Source organism: Nylanderia fulva, unplaced genomic scaffold (genome assembly GCF_048542155.1).
Source record: "Nylanderia fulva isolate GAGA-0341 unplaced genomic scaffold, ASM4854215v1 Scaffold29, whole genome shotgun sequence".
NCBI classification, from domain to species: Eukaryota; Metazoa; Arthropoda; class Insecta; order Hymenoptera; family Formicidae; genus Nylanderia; species Nylanderia fulva.
In genome coordinates this window covers 1,496,622-1,514,178 of record NW_028190358.1, presented here as the reverse complement: position 1 = coordinate 1,514,178, position 17,557 = coordinate 1,496,622, and the positions used below count along the sequence as shown (strand labels likewise).

Sequence of the window (17,557 nt, the reverse complement as noted above, 5' to 3'; positions counted from 1 at the left end):
TTTACGTCTAAATTAATATTTTGTTGTGGTTTACGTTGTGAGAAAATTATGCAAATTTTGGAGATCTTGATAATTAATATTGATGTGCTTACTTAATGTAAGGCATATAAGAATAACATATAATTATAAAGTATTGTTGATTGCATAAGGTGTTATGTGTATGTTACAAATCAAATACTGAATCAAATTAAAAAAAAGCAGAATGTGTCTGTCTGCTGCATGTGCTCTATTGATTATACATTAATTGGTAGATATAGAATTTTCAGAAGAAAAAAACTTCAATTTTAGTAAGTTTTTATGTGATTCTGTATCTCTCATAAACAGTTTATATATATATATATATATATATATATATATATATATATATGTGTGTGTGTGTGTGTGTGTGTGTGTGGTGTGTGTGTGTATATATATATATATATATGTATGTATATATACACTTTCTGCGAACAGTTCTCTTTTTCATTTATATATATTTTTTATAGGAATAATATATAACGCAATAATGTGAAAAATTAAATGAAATATAAATATACACATGCATAAAAAATATTTGAATATTTTTCACTCGAAATCATTATTTGTCAATAATTAAATTTGATATTTGATATGTCAACTTTTTATTGATACATTGTTACTTTCAATATAAAGGTTTACTATTAATTTTTATAGAAACTAATATCTTATTTCTTTAAATCCAACTGTTCATTAGTGGTAATAAATGTTAAAATAAACAAATTTCTCGATAGAGCCATGCAGAGGCGCGCATCTTACGCAAATCAATATTAAGATGCAAACGCAAATTAAAATTTAAGATGTTTCTTGTACGCGCTAATAAAATCTAATACAATTGCAAAATTATGTACTATATGTATGATAATATACGTAGACAACAAAATTAGAATATAATCGCAATACCGAGTAACATTTAATCTATTATACTTCTTAATTATTCTCGAAAAGACAGACATGAAAAAAATAATTCCATTAATATATGTAATGATACATTTTAAAACTGAATTCTTTTTATTATATTTATGTTTTTTAACAGACGCAACATAATAGCAAGAAAAATTCATATTCATCTTTTGTGTAAATCTCAATAATATTTTAATATTCTGATTATTCTATATCACACGACATATCTAGTGCTTAATCGTTTTATTTAAAACAGATTATTCGCGCGCGCGCGCGCGACCTTTTTTATTTCCATTGATTGTCGTGCTTCTTTATTTTCTTGAGAATTTCAATACTTAATATTAATATTATACACTTAAGAGCAATTGCTGTGTGTTATACAGAGATAGTACATAGATATTATAATTCAATTCGAATGAAAGGGGACCACAGTAAAAAGAAAAAAATAAATAAAAAGAATCTGTTAACGTGAATTTATCATTTCAACACATTTTATGATGCTTTTTGAAGTCAGACTTCTAATTAAATTACTTCTAATTTACTTATTGTTATCAAAATGTACTGGCGATTTAATCTATAACAATAAAACGAAACTATATACTTGTAATAATGTAATATATTGGCAATATAAGAGAAAAGTATGTAAATAAAATGTGCTTTGACACAGATTAAAATAATCTTCCGAGACTTGATATGTGTATATCTATAAATATATAAATTAACGATGGCCAATAATATCTCCAAACGCATCTTATATTGAAGTAATTATATAATTTATGTTACCAAGAACTTTTTACCTCTGAATTGATTAATTTGGAGAACGAATATGTACAGAATACGCACGTAAGCGTAAATTTTACTTCAGTATTTAAATATTTATCATCTTAAATTGTGCTTATGTATATTATCTTTTTCTTTTCAACTCCTTGTTCGGTCTTTATTGTTAAATTTAAGATATAGCATTGTTGCATTTTATATATTATGGGAACGGAATGATGAGAAACAGGTTTCTTCCCTTTATGCGAATGCAGCCAATTCGTGTTGATATGTGCATTAATATAATTAAGAATAATCTTGTACGAAATTGTATTTTTGTTGTAGTACAACAGTATTGATTTACAGTTAGATGTATGTACATATATTACATATATATTGAATACATAATATACATGTATATCGAACATGGATATACACTGACAATAGTTGGAGGTATTTTCAATGCAGTACAATCAAGTGTGAACATTATTTATAAAATGATAACAGAACGAACATTAAAGGTTTTTTTCATTCAAAACTTATTAATTCGTGAAATATATGTTTCGCGATAAAGTTTTTGTAATTTAATTCGTTTTCTTCTTTTCTTTTTATCTTCGAAAAGCTAATAAATACAATATGATCACACATCAGTGAATTGAAATATCCTCAGAGCATCTGTACTTACTCTGTGATGACGACTTTAGCTTAAAAAAAAATTTACTCGAGATTAATATTATACTACTAGTTTGTGATTTTAGCTAGTCGCTTCTTGTAAACTTTAAATTGGATGTTTCACAGTTTATAAAATCGTTCAAGCATCAAGCGTTTCTTACTCATTTTTAAAGTAATAAAGTATTATGCAGTGTAAAACGTTGTATATTTCAACGTGCATGTTATTATTGCTACCTGTATGCAACTCTTCCTATTCCTTTTTTTAAATTAATTTGTTTTTATCAACCATTTATTAATTGTCCAAACTTACTGTGATCTACTCAGAAAAGAGATTTCTTCAATACTCACATTAGAATTTTATTAGTTTCTTATCAAACTTTGTAAGTTTTATATAAGTCCCAAACTATATCGAATATTTGTAAATATTTCTAAGCACATATTGTTTATTTCACGTGTACGTACAGAAATTATTGAAGAAAAATTATAATATAATACTTTTATATCTGCTGCAATGTAATATAATACTTGCATATGCAGTATCACAAACTTCTGTTTTTCTAATCTTCTGAGATTTCTTGTACCTTGTGAATGATTTCTTGATTTAGCCATTTGTAATATCAATCGGTTAAAATTGTAATCTCTTAGCTAAAGAGGCACCTTCTATTGACTCGAGCAGTTTTCTTTTCAAACTAGGTCTTTCTTCACGTTGACGTTTAATGGTAGTAGGTAGAGGCAATTTAGATCCAGGTGTAGGTGCAGGTTTGTTACTGAAATATGGCATCTGTAGTGCCTGATCGCATGTACATCTTTCCAATGGATTCACGTTCAAGAAACTAGCAATTAAATCCAAAAGATCATCACCAGCAGCGGTGAATATATGCTTCAATGGTGTTCCAGGAAACGGTTTAAATTGAATGAAATCTGGCAATTCTTTCATTCCTGGCCATGTTTCATCTGTTGGAGTACCCAGTGTCTAAATAATAGAAAAAATATTCAATATAAAGACTAGAAAAAATATATATATTAAAATTATTTTTTAACAATATATTCTAAAGATTGATAAAAGTATACCTGAAATATCCTAGTAAGCTGATCCAAATCAGATTCACCAGGCAAAAATGGTACTCGCAGTAAAAGTTCAGCTAATATACAACCTATTGCCCACATATCAATTCCAGTTCCATAAAGTCTAGCACCATAAAGTAATTCTGGTGCTCTATACCATCTTGTGACAACTTGATGAGTATTTATACGATTAGGTGATCCAAAAAATTTTGCTAAGCCAAAATCTCCAATTTTGAGGACACCTTCTGAATTCACTAGCAAATTATTTGGCTTTAAATCTCTATGAAGTATCCAATTAAAATGAAGATAATCTAAGCCTTGCAGCGTTTGAATCATGTATGCTTTGATATTTGCTGCAGTTAAGACTATATTGCTGTCCTTTATTATCACTTCCAGATCAGTGTCCATAAAATCAAATACTAATGACACATTTGATTTATGACCAAAAACATCTGAAATTAAAATATATACTTATAACTATAAAAACTTATTTTTATATAAAACTGTGAAGTTTAATATCATTATTTTATTTTAAATAAATTATTAATCAAGTTTCTATATTATAATATAATAACACATACCCAATAAGCCAATGATATTGTCATGTTTTAATTCTTGCAGTAGTTTAATTTCTCGCAGAGCAGTTCTGTTTATGCCATCTTTGGCTTCTGCGCGACTTCCGACTTTGATCTAAAAATATAAAAAGATTAATACAACTTTATATACTATAAATTATACAAAATATATTTTCTATAGTAAGGAAAGTAACCTTTTTTACAGCCACTATTTTATTTGTTTTTACATCCTTTGCTTTGTAAACAGTGGCAAACTGAAATGTATAATATATTTATATTATGAATATAATATAATGTAAATAATTATGTAATTAGATTAGATATGATATATAAATAAATCTATATGTATAAAAATATATTGTGTATACACAAGTAAAAAAAGCATTTATGTATATAGTATTAGGAATAAAACAAGGTGTATAAAATTGACAAATTTTATACACCTTAATACACCTTCTAATAAAATAATAAATATTAAATATAGTATATAAAACAGTATAATAAAATATAAAAAACATTTTATAACCTGTCCTTCGCCCAAAAAGTCGATTTTCTCGTATCTCCGCACTTTTTCCATTATTGCAAGAAGTTGATCCATATATGAGAATGTTTTTTTTACAAATAATTTCTAAATAATGCATTCGTTGTAACACACCACAATATTTCACTTTCCTCGATGTATTTACAGATTTTAGTACACGAAGGCATGAAGGATGAAGAACCATAAAAAGGTTGTGTTCGAAAATCTACCAGGTGCACTGATGAAATTTTATTGACCAATCAAGTACAGGCAGTAACGTAAGTGGTAACCAATCAAAAATATAGATTGAAAATTTCGTACTATGATTGGTCGGTTCTTTTCCAGCTGAAATTTGATTGAAAACGCAGTTTTTTTTTTTTTTTCAAATCGGAGCAGAATCGTCACTTCTGCTTGGAACTTCCAAGCAGGTTAGGTCTGATATTTTCATTCAGAAAAATGTTTATTCAAATTCGACCGAAGTTATTGCTTAATACAGTAACGAGATACAGCAAGAAGAGATATAGCACCTCTGCTATCAGCGAAGTGAAGGATGAAGTCAAGGACGCAGCGAAACCGGTGTATCTACCTATCGAGGAGTCGGGCTTTAAAGCCCGTTCGAAGAGGAAGAAGCAAGCTTGGCACGAAAAGATTAAGGGCTTGCAGACTGTGGAGGAGAAATTGTTCGAGCTCAATATGCCGCGTTATTACGGCTGGAAGTCGCTGTTCTTGAACGAACATACGATACCGTACAATTCCCTGTCACATGCACAGTACATCACGCGGACGCACGTGGTGAAAGAATCCGGTCTTCCAGCGTACTACAACAATGTCATTTCCACTGAGCAGTTAGATAATATTGTACAAGCAATAAAAAGTGACGTGGAAGATAATATAGTCTTTGAATATTGTGTCAGAAGGTTCGTATATTTCTATTATGTTTTGTTGCAAATTTAAAAAGATTTCTTTAGTTATAAAGAAAAATTATTCAAATGCTGTTGTCTATTTTTGACTATTGTTAATGGCTACTTACAATTATTTTTTTTATTTATTTTATTTACCTATGCTCCAGATATGCATAGATTTTAAGTTATTTGTTTCTTATTATATGTTATACCACGAAAATATATTAATTAATAAATATAAATAAATAAATAAATTAATTAATTAATGTTATCTTATCTTTTATGAATGTTATAATTACTATTGTGTTACAATAAATTTTATGAATGTTGCAGAAGAGAACATGAGATTAAAACTAGTAAATTTGATGAAAAAATTGGGAATTTGGAAAGGAATGAAAAAATAAATAACCATATATGTCAAGCAGTCATTCAAAATATTAATAGAACAATACTGATACATCTCTCTTCTACGTATCCACATTTATTACAAACTGAAGTTGATATCGAGCCGAGATTGGAAGCAGCTTGGTTTAGTGGTGGTATAAATCCTCCTGCCTTTAGGAAAAATTATAGAAGAAGAATTAAAATTCTGAGGGATTCTATTGATGACCCAGTAGATTTGCCTGTTCAATATGTGGGTCAGCCTGCCATGCATTTGAGATATAAGCATCCTCTGAGAGAGATTATTTCCTTAAGTGAATGTGAAAATCCAGCTTTGGATGTACCTACTTTTAAGTTGTGTCCAATGGTACTGTCATATAAACTTGGTCGAAGACATTTAACTAATATACCTGGATTTTGGCCTGGTGATGAAAATGAATTTGGACTCTTATCTTATCATAGTTGTACAAGTTTGCAAAAAAGGCCAGAAAGATATAATGATACATCTGAAGTACTTACAGTACAGGCAATATTAGCATCTTATAGTTGGTTATTGTCACAAGCTTGCTACCAAGGTATCTATATGCTTAATTTTATGTTTTAAATATTAATTTGAATATTATTAATTTTATATATATTATATATATATATATATGTATATATTTATATACAAAATTTCAGGTTTTTCTACTTTTAATGATATTACATATCCCTTAACCACTCAGACAGTTATAACAAATGGGCAACTGTGGTCGTTTTTTGTCTATCAACTTAATACTACATTAGTACACTCTGAATATGCTGATGAAAATCCAAAGCGTAACGTATGTTGGGTCACTGAACCAATAAAATTATTCGATAAGATAGAAAATGAAAAGGTTCATGGTTTAAATGAAGAAGTCCTCAAGACTTTGATTAAGTTTTATACAAATATTCCTGAGGAAAGGGTAGGTGTAAATATGAAACCGTATTTAGGAGAAGTCAGGAAATTAATAGCCCATACATCAGGCAATAAAAAAAGAAATTGGCTTGAGAAATATTATAAGCATCTTGTGTGTAACAGACCAAGACACAGGTATGTAGTAACAGTAAATAATATTAATAATATGATAACACAATATATATTTATATGAGAAATAATTATTTTAATAATTATGTATAATATATACATCTATTTTTATTAAAATAGTTCATATACACTGTATACAAACTATTTATTTTAATAAAAATAGATTAATAAAATATGTAATAGAAATATTTCTATTTGATAATCGCAACATATTTTTTTCTAGACGAATACCACAAATATATGATTGGCAGAGGATCTATATTCTGCGACATAAAACTCGTCCGATGGATAAGAAACGAGAACCATGGGAGTTTGGCGTCAAAATGTTTACACGTAGGTTAGATGATCACAAGGCACCGTATATACCAAGATGTTTACGAAAGAATCCTAAGAAGAGAAAGATAGGACGATGGGAGAAAACGTACTATCCATAATTGCAAGTATGTATAACACCATATATTGAAAGCATAAATATATCAATGATTAAAAGATTATATTTATATTTTTTAACATATATAATTCCATACAACATACAATCCATTTTTATTCCTTGTAACAAAGTTGTACAAAATATAGTACACAATTTCGGTCTTTCCATATCAAGAAAACTGCAGAATTTTATAGAAATATTCTTCATTCGTGACTTACATGAATATATATGTAAGTTTCAATATCATTATATTAATATATTTATTGCTATGGCGTATATAATATTGAATGGAAAGACTTTCCAATTAGGTTTGTTTTTCTTATTGTATTTGAGTTTGCGGTTTTGATGGTCACAGGAATGGTCTGTAAAGTAACTGAAAAGTAACGACTCGTTACTTTTTGAGTAACTGTAACTGTAACGAGTTATTTTTTAAAATCGGTAATTTGTAACTGCAACGAGTTATTTTTTTAAATCGGTAATTTGTAACTGTAACTAGTTACTTTTTCAATGAAATAACTGTAACTAGTACTTTTACAAAGTAACTTTCCCAACCCTGATTATATTTATTGCTATGCCAGATATGATATTGTATGGAAAGACTTTGGAGCTAGGTTTGTATTTACTATTGTGTTCTTGTCTTTGATGATCAGCGGAATAGATTTATTATTTCTGTAACAGAAAAAAATTATTGATTATATAATATATTCAAAGAAATCTGTATAATTATAAGAAAATTAAATTATGCTATAGTTTTAGAAAATAATGAGGAAATTTTCTCTAAAGATTCTTTAAATTATTCCTTTAAAAATAAACCATTTATATATATTAAGACGGAATTAGTGGTGTAAATATGTTTACTAACGTGTTAGCAATCACGACAGTAACTTTTTGTTCGGGCGTCAAGAAGGCTATCGAATGAATCTTTTCAGAGAGACAATTCTCTTCTGTAGAAGAGATTACATAAGAGCCACGTGGCACAAATCTGCTGAAATGAGAAATCGCATAGAACATAGGCTGTTTATAGAATTCATCTTTCTCTGAATTTACAATAATAGGTGAATCCACATAATTTCCAACCCAATTTGGTCCACCTTCCTCATTGAGTGCCATATTCCAATCTACCCATCCACACACCCAATTATGTAAGTTCTGAAAATATATTCTCCTGAATTTTACAATAAAATTTAAAAATATCTCAAAAAATATATCTATATTGTTGTTTATATATAATGAATTTAATGTATAGCATTATAATTACAGCATTATAACAAAATTCTGTATATAATGCTAGATTTAAATTCATTAAGCAATATACTACTTGAACTGTTTTAATATTTGTAAAAAATTTAACTTGTTTTAAGTTAGATTATTAAAGTTAGATGTACTCAATAGATTCTCATTTTATGCTTATATTAAAGATGTTCTTAAATATAATAGTTAATTTAAATGCAAGGTCAATATTCAAAAACTAAATAGGTGTATATATTTCAGTTTACAGTATAAATTTATTAATTGGACATATACATACCTCTATTATATCTTTTATATATTGTTCCCCTCGCTCCCACGATCCCAAAACTACATTTGGTTCAAAAAGATTAGTCACAAAAGTACCTGTCAAACGAAAATTATATAAATATATTGAGGATTCCCGAAAAAAGTTATTACAATTTTGTATCATTCTTATATTATTTATTTTGGAGATATAATTAATAATACACTTACCGGTGCATGCCTCCGACATCAGTAGAAATTGGTCCGGAAACATATCATGCGTCTTGGTCAATAATGAAGCTGGAAAGAGTCGATCTACATACCAATGAACCGCAATACCGGAGAATAACTTTTTAGCCTCCTCATTTTCAAACATTGCAGCGGGATAAAATGGTAACATGAAACGTTGATCATCCATTGCTATATAGACGAGATCTTTGTATCCGGCGTTAGATAAAGTTGGAGCTAAATAGTTTACGGTAAAGTTCGCTACATCATTGGGTGGCCAGGCCATAGAATTAAAAGGGAAACCCGGGATTAATCCATCAATTGGCTCGTTGCCGGGCGTCATACCCCATATGTCTATACCACGCTCTTTGTACGCGTCAAAGAATTTCAAGATGTAATCAGCATAGATTTGATAATATTCCTTTTTTAAGTAACCTGTTGGATCACATTGTGCATTATGTATTTTATGTTCAATTATTGTAACGTTGTCTTAGCCATATCCACAAATTAAAAAAAAAGAAAATTAATACAATAGAAAAAGGCTTATTAAAAAAGGCAAATTAAAAAAAAGAAATTTATTTAATTTGTTTTCCAATCACATTTTATTGCTGAAAAATATCCACTTGCGGTATCATTAATAACTTCGTAAAAAATCTGATTTTTTTTGAGAAAAATTTTGTACTTTATCGAGTCATAATTACCCCACTTTATGTTGTTAGTGTTTTTCATCCAGGGTGGAGCAGACCACGCAGTAGTGAATATCCTTAGTTCGCTTGAATTACGCATAATTCTTTTGATATGCTGTAAATACTGGATCTTATAGTCGTCTTCTTGTGCAAGCTTAAACTGACTTAATTTAACATCGCCGGATTCGTCGTCATATGTATATCCTCTCGTCGAGAAATCTGTACCCGCGATAGGGATGCGAGCAAGTGTATATCCAATACCAGTTTTACCAAAATAGGACCTGAAAATATAATTATACGTGAAAATATAATTATACGTGAGTAAAGATCGTGAGAAATAGATTGAATCTCGTCAGATAGATTTCCGACAATTTCGTAAAATCTGGTACTATATTGCTAAATCATTTAGCCTCTGAATGTTTGTTAGATTTCATATTTCATTATCAGTTAATGCGTTTCGCTCAATTTCGATACTACGTAAAAGTATGTTCATCCTAAGGAATCATAATTTACTCGTATTCATTATAGCTTATCTATTAACAAAAAGAGAGATAATGACATTATCACAGAGTGAATACGTTTTGTTCGGAAAACTGTTTTATAACTGCCCTAACGAGATTATGTTTATTAATATATAAGTAGTAAAGCTTGCGTTTTGTCTATTGTCTTTAAAATAGATTTTTTGCATTATTAAATGGATTTTTTTATAAAAAAAAGTTTTAAACGTATAAAAATCTTGATATCAAAGAAAAGAGGTTTCAAAAATTTGATTTCGTAAAATCAAATAGGGAAAATTGGAGAGCAGAATTTGGTTGGATGCACTAGTGCACACTGACAATGAGTGCATATAAAGGTTTATCACACACAAGTTCATAATGATACAAGTAATTAAAAAAGGAAAATAATTAATAGTAGGAGCTCTTACTATTAATTATTTTCCTTTTTTAATTACTTGTGTTGTTGTAAACTTTGTGTATGGTAAACCTTTATATGCACTCAGTGCGCACTAGTGCATCCAACCGAATTCGCCATAAGATGACACGAGGCCAATTTCGATCTTTGATCTAGTTCGAAGTCATAAAATAATGATAATGCTATCGCTTGTTCCTTGCAAAGAGAATATATTGAAAATTTATTAAAATTAGTTATATCATTAATATTTATTGCTGCTTGTCGACTTATTTTCTTCGCTTTTCAGAGAGATATTATTGCTGTACTTAAATAAAGCCAGCTGTACCTTAAACAAGGTCATAAAACTTAAGAAAGCTTACATACTCGAGTAATTGGTGTTGAGTCGCATTACTGAGAGATCTAATATTGATTGCGGCAGCATCAGTCATTGCTCCACCGAATCCACATGTTTGTTGATACTTTTTATTACTGTCCAATGTGAGAACTACGCTACTACAGTTCTCTTTATTAGATTCAGTTTCGGTAGAGAAAGTGTTTATGGAAAATTCCATCATTTTACCACCCTTAACAGATTTGTACGAAAGATACTGATCTTTTTGAAGTAGTGGCATCTCCATTGTGTCACAATATGTCGCATTACAGACGCACACACTGCCATCTCCATACGAACGTTGTGCGCACCCATCACCTACAAAATAGATAAATTTTAAATATTTCGCTACTTAAGCTATCTTGCATAAATTCTTATCGATAAGCAATGAAAACCTTAAAAAATATCACAAATTTTGTAATGATATTGAGACTATACTGTATTAAGAAAAAGCAATTTTATTTTTGTCGTTAAATTAAATTCTGTTCTTTTAATCAGCTCGAAGTTTTAGCGTATTGTATGCAAGAATGTTTAAATAAATCGCTTAAAATATTTGTTAAAAAATTTTTTCAAAATGTCCCAATTTCGTAACAGTATTTTTAAGCAAGAAAAACATATATGAATAAGCTATATCTTTGTTATTACACTGTAAAAAAATGTATAAAATTACATTAATAATATGTAAAATTACATATATAATAAATGTAAAATTACATGATAAATAATGAAAAGATAAAATTTTCTATTATTTATCATGTAATTTTACACTTATTATTTATGTAATTTTACATATTTTTGTGTAATATATTACATATTTTTTTACAGTGTACGTAAAGCAGAATGCGATTATTTCGAGATTGTATAGATAACAATCCAATTTTATAAGAAAAAGTTTTAAAAATGTTTAATTATAATATTTTTTGTCTTTCCCTCTTTTTTTTATAAAATATATATTTATCGAAATTTCATAAAAAGCTATAAATAATGAAAATTATTACATTACAATATTAATAATGTTCAAATAAGAGAGAATAAAATACGTAATTTTTTTGTGAAAAATTTTGTTGTTATGATTGAAAGAACTTTTACATATTTAAAAATAAAATGTTAAACGCGATTGCGTATATATTGAACGTTACTTACCTTTAACAGTGACAAAAGCGACGATCAGAATTATAGCGCGCAGCATTTTCAGTAATGCAACGAACGTTTGCTAATCTGTAAATGCATAAAGGAATATATTATCATTTAATTAAAAGAATCGCCCGTTTATCATTTTTTGCCAGTAATCTTATAATTTAGATTATCTACGTATCCGTTTGCGATATGTGTGAGCTATGTCTGTGTGCGATAGGATTTTAATTACAAATGTATCATAAAAATCTTCGAGTAATCAATCAAAAGACTGATTTTATTTATTATATAACTGATATTTATTTATCTATTATATCACCGATATTAATTTATTATATATATATATATATATATATATATATATATATATATGTATGTATAAATATATTATATCACTTTTACTTGACTGACAGTGTTTCATTACGTATTTTTTTCATAATGTCTATTATATAAAAACTTTGCTGTAAGTTTACTTTTATTTTTATCGCATTTTCTGTAGCCGTGAACAAAAACGCATTATTTATTCTTTATAATTCACGTTTCGAATACACGGTTTTTGACAAGAAAATAAAATCTATTAATTTCTTACTCGTTGTCAGATAAATTTTAAGGTTTATGTAAATTTATACATTTACTTAAATTTATGGATTAGACTGAAGGAAGGATTATTTTCATTTTGAAATCCGTTAATTAAGTAAGGAAGCTTTCTTATTTTATGCTTCTATTTTTACTAGTTTTAATCACTGTGTATCGTACTTGAGTATATTATTAAATTTCACTATCCCTAACACAGACAACTATTACTTCCAGTTCCTTGATAGTTCTTGATCGTGACTGAAGAATAGTAACTATGGTAGTGACATATCTATCGGCGCATACAATATAGAACATGTAAGATAACATACGATAGAGTGTTTCCGCAAATTTATCAGTAATAAGGTTTTAAGTAATGCACATTCTATTATTTTAAGAAACAAGGCCAAAGTCTAAAAAATGAGAATTTGTACCTGTGTCGTATTGGATGCAATGTACAAAATGGGAGATATTATCTTTGAATAATTTTTTAATCAGTGTTTTTTCTACCATTTATTCATATTATGTAATGAGACGAGAGTATTGATATACAAAGTATATTTATATAATATTATATCATAAAATCAAAATCATAAACTATATAATACTATATATTGCTGTCATATATTGCTTTCTTTAATATATTTATTACATTAGACACTAAATTTTTTAAGAGAGGTGAATAAGAGAAAGAAATCAAAATTTGTATTGTAAAAATATTACTGAGAAATATGTTGCACGTAGCTAATAAGGTATTTACGTTATTTTGACGCAAATATCTTATAAACATTGAAATTACGCAAAATATATAATCATTTTATAGATCTTCTGAATATCTTTATATGCTTGGCACATATAATGCTGTTGATTATAACTTTGCATTTATACAAAGTGTAACTTTGTTATACATATATTCATATATACTCATATATTCACAAAAATGATTCACGTTTAAGTTGTGAACAGATTATAAAAACATTATAATGGGTGTGTTAGTAACAGTAAATAATATCAGTTATATTTACTTCGATTTTTATAAAATATACAATTCATATACATACACATACAATATACAATTTATCTTTATTCCTTGTAAACAAGTTTTAAACAAAATATAGTACATAGTTTAATCTTTTGCTTTAAGACAACTAAAAAATTTCTAGTAGAAAAATGCTCCATTTCTAACTTACAAAAATATATAGTATATGTATAAGTTGTAATATTATATTATTATTATATTTATTGCTATGCCAAATATGATATTGTATGGAAAGACCTCGGAGATAAATTTATATTTATTATTTTGTTTATCTTCTCGTCTTTGATGATCAGCGGAATAAATTTATTATTTCTGTAACAGAAAAAAATTTTTGATTATATAATATATTCAAAGGAATCTGGATAATTATAAGAAAATTAAATTATGCTATAGTTTTAGAAAATAATGAGGAAATTTTCTCTAAAGATTCTTTAAATTATTCCTTCAAAAATAAACCATTAATATATATTAAGATGGAATTAGTGATGTAAATATGTTTACTAACGTGTTAGCAATCACGACAATAACTTTTTGTTCGGGCGTCGAGAAGGCTATCGAATGAATCTTTTTAGAGAGGCAATTCTCTTCTATAGAAGAGATTACATAAGAGCCACGTGGCACAAATTTGCTGAAATGAGAAATCGCATAGAACATAGGCTGTTTATAGAACTCATCTTTCTTCGAATTTACAATAATAGGTAAATCCATATAATTTTTAAACCAACTTGGTCCACCTCTTCCATCGAGTGCTATATTCCAATCAATCCATCCACACACCCAATGATTTAAGTTCTGAAAATATATTCTCGCGAATTTTACGATCAAATTTAAAAAATATCTTAAAAAATATCTATGATATTATTATTGTTCTTGTATAAAAATTTTAATACATAGCATTATAATTACAGCATTATAACAAAATTTTGTATATAATGCTATTAGATTTTAAATTCATTAAGCAATGCACTATTTTAATTGTTTGTAATATGTGTAAACAATTTTATTTGTTTTAAGTTGGATTATTATAAAGTTAGATGTGTTCGTGATGTAGATTCTCATTTTATGTTTATATTAAAAATGTTCTTAATTAGTTAATCTCAATGCAAATTCAATATTCGAAAATTAAATAGATGTATATAATTCAGTTTACAGTATAAATTTATTAATTTGACATATGTATACCTCTATTATATCGTTTATATATTGTTCCCCTCGGTTCCACGATCCTAAAATTACAGCTGGTTCAAAAAGATTAGTAGCACTAGTACCTGTCAGGTAAAAATTAATTAAATATTTTGAGGTTTCCAGAAAAAATTTATTACAATTTTGTATCATTCTTATATTATTTATTTTGGAGATATAATTAATAATACACTTACCGGTGCATGCCTCCGACATCAGTAGAAATTTGTCCGGAAACATATCATGCGTCTTGGTCAATAATGATGCTGGAAAGAGTCGATCTACATACCAATGAACCGCAATACCGGAGAATAACTTTTTAGCCTCCTCATTTTCAAACATTGCAGCGGGATGAAATGGTAACATGAAACGATGATCATCCATTGCGATATAAACGAGATCTTTGTATCCGGCTTTAGATAAAATTGGAGCTAAATTGTTTACGATCCAGTTTGCTGCATTAGAAGGTGTCCATAACATAGCATTTAATTGGGATAATGGGGTTAATCCGTTTAATGGCTCGTTGCCGGGCGTTATATTCCATATGTCTATATCATACTTTTTGTACGCGTTAAAGAATTTCAGGATGTAGTCGGCGTAGGTTTGATAATATTCTTTTTTTAAGTAACCTGTCATTGTGCATTAGATATTTTATAAAAATTTATAAAATTATAAAAATTGTGTACTTTATCGAGTCATAATTACCCCACTTTATGTTGTTAGTGTTTTTCATCCAGACTGGAGCAGACCACGAAGTAGTAAATATCCTTAGATCGCTTGAATTAAGCATAATTCTTTTGATATGATGTAGATGCTGGATTTTATAGTGGTCTTCTTCTACAAGACTAAAATGACTTAATGTAATATCGCCGGGTACATCATCGTATGTATATTCTCTCGTCGAGCAATCTGTGCCTGCTATAGGTATGCGACAATATGTATATCCGATACCACTGGCACCATAATACGTCCTGAAAATAATTATACGTATTGATCATGAGAAACAGATTAAATCTCGTCAAATAAATTTGCGACAATTTCGTAAATTTTGATACATTATTGCTAAATCATTTTGTCTTTGAATGTTTGTTAGGTTTCATATTTCAATATACTAGTTAGCGTTTTGCTCAATTTTGATATTATGTAGAAGTATATTCATCTTAAGGAATCATAATCTACAACTCGTATTCACTAACTTTTATATTAGCAAAAGAGAATTAGATTTTCTTAAATCAGAGTTAACACGTTCTGTTCAAGACTGTTTTATAACCGCGCTAACGAGATTATGTTTATTAATGTTTAGTAAAAATATCTTATTTGTAAAACAAATATCTTATAAACACATCGAAATTATGCAAAATATATAACCATTTATCATATGTCATATATTATTTAATATATTTTTAAGAATATTTTTTTTTAATTTGCATATTATTACAGGTGAAAGAACTTTTAGGCCTATTTTAGGCATTTTATATAGAAATGTTTTTATATGTTTGCACGTATAATATTGTCAATTATAACTTTGCATTTATACAAAGTGTAATTTTTTTATACATATATTCATATCTTCATATCATATATTCAAAAATATGATTCATATTTAAATCGCGGATACATTAGAAAGTCACAGTATATAGTAATAAGTAAATAATATTTACATTAATTATATTTATTTCGATTATATTTATATTAACTTTTATAACATGCAATTCCATATAATATATATAATGCGTATCTTCATCCCTTGCAAAAAAGTTTTGCAAATTATAGTACATAATAGTTTCACCTTTTCCTTTAAGAAAATTAAAAAATTTCGAAGAAATATGCTCCATTTCTAACTTACAATATATATAAGTTTCAATTATTATATTATTATTATATTTATTAGTATGCCAAATATGATATTGTATTAAAAGACTTTGGAAATAGATTCATATTTATTATTTTGTTTGTGTTCTCATCTTTGATGGTCAAAGGAATAGATTCATTATTTCTGTAACAGAAAAAAAATTATTTATATATTCTAAGGAATTATTAAGAAAATAAAAATATGCTAGTTTTAGAAAATAATGGGGAAATTTTCCTTAAAGATTCTTTATATTCCTTTAAAAATAAATCATTATTATATATTAAGTCGGAATTAGTGATGTAAATATATTTACTAACGTGTTAGCAATCACGACAATAACTTTTTGTTCGGGCGTCAAGAAGGCTATCGAATGAATCTTTTTAGAGAGGCAATTCTCTTCTGTAGAAGAGATTACATAAGAGCCACGTGGCACAAATTTGCTGAAATGAGAAATCGCATAGAACATAGGCTGTTTATAGAACTCATCTTTCTCCGAATTTACAATAATAGGTGAATCCACATAATTTCCAACCCAAGTTGGTCCACCTTTCTCATCGAGTGCTATATTCCAGTCTATCCATCCCGTCACCCAATGACTTAAATTCTGAAAATATATTCTTGTGAATTTTACAATAAAATTTAAAACAAAAAATCTTAAAAAGTATCTATGATATTATTGTTGTTCTTATATGATGACTTTAATACATAGCATTTTAATTACAGCATTATAACAAAATTCTATACATAAGATGCTATATTTAAATTCTTATTAAGCAAAACACTATTTGAATTCTAATAA

At 27.8% G+C, this 17,557-nt stretch overlaps 5 protein-coding genes across 11 annotated transcripts in view; 1 reads left to right on the top strand and 4 right to left on the bottom strand.

Annotated features, from left to right (window-relative positions):
- Positions 1-1,987: 1,987 nt before the first annotated feature.
- Positions 1,988-4,729, bottom strand: Cdk7 (Cyclin-dependent kinase 7). The gene is made up of 5 exons (XM_029305526.2): positions 4,513-4,729; positions 4,181-4,240; positions 3,993-4,101; positions 3,418-3,863; positions 1,988-3,319 (listed from the first exon to the last, which is right to left on the bottom strand). Exons 1-5 carry the CDS (start codon positions 4,582-4,584, stop codon positions 2,972-2,974), a joined length of 1,035 nt encoding a protein of 344 aa, XP_029161359.2. The 5' UTR covers positions 4,585-4,729; the 3' UTR covers positions 1,988-2,971.
- A 156-nt stretch (positions 4,730-4,885) lies between these two features.
- On the top strand, positions 4,886-11,139 carry mRpS30 (mitochondrial ribosomal protein S30). 2 transcript variants are annotated; one of them, XM_085484070.1, is made up of 5 exons: positions 4,886-5,423; positions 5,742-6,364; positions 6,471-6,864; positions 7,082-7,298; positions 10,895-11,139. In XM_085484070.1, exons 1-4 carry the CDS (start codon positions 4,963-4,965, stop codon positions 7,290-7,292), a joined length of 1,689 nt encoding a protein of 562 aa, XP_085340196.1. In that variant the 5' UTR covers positions 4,886-4,962; the 3' UTR covers positions 7,293-7,298; positions 10,895-11,139. The 2 variants fall into 2 exon arrangements, with proteins under 2 accessions (XP_085340196.1, XP_085340195.1); XM_085484069.1 differs by lacking the exon at positions 10,895-11,139 and having other exon boundaries at positions 7,082-7,352.
- The window catches only part of LOC114933079 (lysosomal acid glucosylceramidase-like), a 21,181-nt gene continuing 10,958 nt past the window's right edge, over positions 7,335-17,557 (bottom strand). Inside the window, exons 1-8 of one of the 5 annotated variants that reach the window (XM_085484075.1) lie at positions 12,917-12,978; positions 12,122-12,196; positions 10,972-11,296; positions 9,712-9,977; positions 9,014-9,445; positions 8,817-8,902; positions 8,151-8,437; positions 7,335-7,957 (exon numbers count right to left, since the gene is read on the bottom strand). In XM_085484075.1, coding sequence (XP_085340201.1) covers positions 7,858-7,957; positions 8,151-8,437; positions 8,817-8,902; positions 9,014-9,445; positions 9,712-9,977; positions 10,972-11,296; positions 12,122-12,167 — 1,542 coding nt within the window. In that variant the 5' untranslated portion in view covers positions 12,168-12,196; positions 12,917-12,978 and the 3' untranslated portion in view covers positions 7,335-7,857. The other 4 variants (XM_029305525.2, XM_085484073.1, XM_085484074.1 and 1 more) reach the window with 4 other exon arrangements.
- The window catches only part of LOC114933042 (lysosomal acid glucosylceramidase-like), a 21,548-nt gene continuing 17,691 nt past the window's right edge, over positions 13,701-17,557 (bottom strand). Inside the window, exons 3-7 of the mRNA XM_085484076.1 lie at positions 15,612-15,877; positions 15,104-15,535; positions 14,907-14,992; positions 14,230-14,516; positions 13,701-14,036 (exon numbers count right to left, since the gene is read on the bottom strand). Coding sequence (XP_085340202.1) covers positions 13,931-14,036; positions 14,230-14,516; positions 14,907-14,992; positions 15,104-15,535; positions 15,612-15,877 — 1,177 coding nt within the window. The 3' untranslated portion in view covers positions 13,701-13,930. The remainder of the gene's footprint in view (positions 14,037-14,229; positions 14,517-14,906; positions 14,993-15,103; positions 15,536-15,611; positions 15,878-17,557) is intronic.
- Positions 16,511-17,557, bottom strand: part of LOC114933043 (lysosomal acid glucosylceramidase-like) — a 4,406-nt gene continuing 3,359 nt past the window's right edge. The window contains exons 7-8 of one of the 2 annotated variants that reach the window (XM_085484071.1): positions 17,076-17,362; positions 16,511-16,902 (exon numbers count right to left, since the gene is read on the bottom strand). In XM_085484071.1, the coding sequence (XP_085340197.1) occupies positions 16,794-16,902; positions 17,076-17,362 (396 nt within the window). In that variant the 3' untranslated portion in view covers positions 16,511-16,793. The remainder of the gene's footprint in view (positions 16,903-17,075; positions 17,363-17,557) is intronic. The other variant, XM_029305477.2, reaches the window with a different exon arrangement.

Excerpts from the sequence above, each read along its gene's own strand:
- mRpS30 (XM_085484070.1), top strand. The coding sequence starts at position 4,963 with ATGTTTATTCAAATTCGACCGAAGTTATTGCTTAATACAGTAACGAGA. Across the intron at positions 5,424-5,741 it reads TTTGAATATTGTGTCAGAAG|AAGAGAACATGAGATTAAAA; the intron begins GTTCGTATATTT and ends TGAATGTTGCAG. Across the intron at positions 6,365-6,470 it reads GTCACAAGCTTGCTACCAAG|GTTTTTCTACTTTTAATGAT; the intron begins GTATCTATATGC and ends ACAAAATTTCAG.
- Cdk7 (XM_029305526.2), bottom strand. The coding sequence starts at position 4,584 with ATGGATCAACTTCTTGCAATAATGGAAAAAGTGCGGAGATACGAGAAA. Across the intron at positions 4,241-4,512 it reads ACTTTTTGGGCGAAGGACAG|TTTGCCACTGTTTACAAAGC; the intron begins GTTATAAAATGT and ends TATACATTTCAG. Across the intron at positions 3,320-3,417 it reads AGCTTACTAGGATATTTCAG|ACACTGGGTACTCCAACAGA; the intron begins GTATACTTTTAT and ends TCTATTATTTAG.